General features: G+C 39.5%; 1 protein-coding gene across 3 annotated transcripts in view; it reads right to left on the bottom strand.

Annotated features, from left to right (window-relative positions):
* LOC109823963 (hippocampus abundant transcript-like protein 1) overlaps positions 1 to 2,917 on the bottom strand; it is a 16,260-nt gene extending 13,343 nt beyond the window's left edge. Inside the window, exons 1-5 of one of the 3 annotated variants that reach the window (XM_020390435.1) lie at positions 2,334 to 2,899; positions 1,783 to 1,894; positions 1,258 to 1,370; positions 988 to 1,110; positions 461 to 633 (exon numbers count right to left, since the gene is read on the bottom strand). In XM_020390435.1, coding sequence (XP_020246024.1) covers positions 461 to 633; positions 988 to 1,110; positions 1,258 to 1,370; positions 1,783 to 1,894; positions 2,334 to 2,513 — 701 coding nt within the window. In that variant the 5' untranslated portion in view covers positions 2,514 to 2,899. Of the gene's footprint in view, positions 1 to 460; positions 634 to 987; positions 1,111 to 1,257; positions 1,371 to 1,782; positions 1,895 to 2,249 lie in introns of all 3 variants that reach the window. The other 2 variants (XM_020390437.1, XM_020390436.1) reach the window with 2 other exon arrangements.

The raw sequence follows: 3,153 nt of genomic DNA on the forward strand, positions 1-3,153 counted from the left end.
TATATATATATATATATATATATATATATATATATATATATATATATATATATAAGAGAGAGAGAGAGATAGAGAGAGAGAGAAATGGGTATGCTTGGTACCAAGAACAAAAAATTGTGCTTGGTAGTGAGATGGCATAATCCGCTTCACTCATTCAAATGGTTGCATATCCCCATGTACTGCTCAACTCATGTGAATGTGGTCCCCCATTTGAATGAGTGGAGGGAATTGTGCCACCTCACTACCAAGCACAAAATCTGTGCAAGCATACCCATATTTCTCATATATATATATGACTAATGCATGTCGTCTGCGGATTTGCAAGCACAAGCCAAAGTTTGTGTGAAATGTCTAACAATTCTGCTCCAATGAATGTGTGAAGAATATCAAGATATAACAAGCTGCTCAAAAGGAAAATTGCATCTCTCTTTAGAGATGGCTTATGTGCAGCAGAGCTAACCTAGTAGCGACAACAACAATAGTGCCTTTCATTGAGTTCCACCTTTCCTGAATGACCCTGAGAGCCGTGGTTGAGCATGGAACATGTTGATGTGGCCTCGCAACTTTACTGATGGTCTCCACTAGGAAAATTTTCAGGTAAAGGATGGAACAGGCTAACAAAGTTATTGACACCTATAAAAATTGGCATTTAGATGAGAAAATCATGACAAGATATTGAACAGTGCTGAAAGTTTAGCCTACTGATTGAGCATTGCCACAAGCTGCAAAACTAACAAAGGAGATGGTGATTAGCAGAGACTTCTGGAGGAAAAGGATTCATGTTATATATTTAAATATCTAACATTTTCTTCCCATCTGATATTCATCAACTTAAAATTTCTGTGGAATCGATTTTCCAACTGAGATACACTGCTCAAATGCATGAATAAACATAATCGAATGTTTCCTCAAGAAATGATATAATTGATCTCATAACTGGGGACGTATTTCAATTACATGGTTGTTTCACTTGAAACAATGGTGTACCTCGAATATCCATCCTTCTGGAAGAAACCGTGCTAAGACATTTCCCAGCACATGCGAAGCAGAGAAAAGTCCAGTTATCCATCCAAATGCTGAAGCCCTTTTACTGCTTTCCACCACATCTGCCTACTCAAAGCATAGAAATTTATTAAATGGGCATACTACTTGCAATGAGGAAAAGATAAAACAGTAACCAAAAAACATTATTTGCGAGAAGCGAAGAAAGGAACTTGTGGAGAATCAACTCAACAAAAAAGAATGAACATCTCTTACCGCATAAGCAACTGAAATGCAGAATATGCTTCCTTGACTGATGATTTGTGAAATTGTACGAAGAACAAAGTACGCATACACAAAAGCTCTTGACTCGTTCCAAGCAAGTACAGCTAACAAGAATCAGATTTAGAGTGTCAGATTAGTGTCAAGTTAGCACCGCATAAGCTACTACAAGAACTACATGGTTCCTAATATTAACTTGATATACAAAGTCCACTAGCTGGAATCATTATACACTACAATTAAGGAAAACTAAGCCAAATATTTAAGTATACCCAAGTACGTGGAGGGCTTCTTCTAGCAAATCATGCAAGTCTAAATATGATGAAAGCCACAAGAGCCCACAACAAAATGCTCTTGTGGGTTGTAAATGACAATAACCGTCCTCGCCCTCTGCAGTTTTTTTTCTACAGATGAAATTGTTGAAGTATAGGAGAAACTCATACTACATAATTCGAACATTGCAGATTTCAAATTGACGGTCAAATGCTTAGCAGATTGATCTAATTGGTAGAACCATACCAAAGGGGACAATGGAAGTTGAAATAGTAATAAGAAGCAACGGTTTACGCCCATAATCATCAGCAAGCTGACCCAATACAGGAAGCACCACCATTTTAAAAACTCCAACAACCTACAAATGGATCGTTATTGGACTACGGTAAGTATTAGATGCAACCGAAACAAAAAAGGAGAAATTTAGAAGACCATCCGACTACAAAAAAAATTCGCAAAAAACGACATCTTCTAAAAATAATTGTCAAAACCGACCCAGTTTCTTCAGCCCAATTACTGAAACTAGGTCCAGGTCGGTTTTGACAATTATTTATAAGAAGATGTCGTTTTTTACGATTTTTTTTTTTTTTTGTAAATCGGATGTTTTTCAAAATTTGTCCCAAAAAAATTGAACGATACAAAGTAAACACGAACTTTAAAAAAAAAAATGTTAGCTAAGAATATTCCGTAAAATCCTAGTTCCCCAAAATTACCCCATAAAAAGTCTTTCTTCTCCACAACAATCATCAGTAAAAGTGAAGAGTAAATGATAAATCAAGAGATAGTGATCAGATCACCGTCTGCTGGAGCCCGGTGAGATAAATCGCCTCAGCGCAAGGCGCTTGGCCGGGGCAGAGAGCACGAGTGGTGACGTCGACGAGCACAGAGACGGTCATCTCCTCCGCGATCCAATGTATGCAGAGCGGGATCAGGAGGTGGACCAGCGGTCTCAAAACCCTAACCTCCCCCAAAACCATTTTCTCCCCCACCTTTTTTTTTTTCTCTCTTCTTTTCCTCCTAATTTTTTTTTCAGCCACCTGCGGAGATAAACCTCGGCGTCCGTGTTTTTAAGGGCGAGGCCAACGCGCGCGAGCACGCTCCGTACGAACTCCCACGTGTGGGATGTCGCCATCCCGCGCGCGCTCGCTCGTGTCGGACGAGGGAGCCGGTGACCAACTCGATTTTGTATGACGCACCACCAGAAGGTTGTTGCGTATCGTGTTAATAGATTGGGTTTATGATTGAGAAAATCCCACACTGCGTACACTTTCTTTTTACTGGGTTTTTTTTTTTCCGCTCCCCCTCCTTAGATTAGCTTGTATTATTAACCTTGATAGGCACTTGAAGTTGGGATTGGGATCCTCTGCTGAGACATAGTGCCTCCTAATATCTATTAATGCATCTTCACCTTTTATTTTGTGCATAAACACAAAATACGAGGAGGTAGTAGAGGATCCCAATCCCTTGAAGTTGAGCCAATTTAATTATCTTTTTAAGTTTCAGATAGCATGTCCAAACGCCGCTCATCTACAACCAATACAAGGTCTTGGAGTATCAAAGGTGCAACCTCTCCCGAACACTCATTTGCGGGCTGCTCTTAATCCATACAGAGAGTTT

Source organism: Asparagus officinalis, chromosome 9, assembly GCF_001876935.1.
Source record: "Asparagus officinalis chromosome 9, Aspof.V1, whole genome shotgun sequence".
NCBI classification, from domain to species: domain Eukaryota; kingdom Viridiplantae; phylum Streptophyta; class Magnoliopsida; order Asparagales; family Asparagaceae; genus Asparagus; species Asparagus officinalis.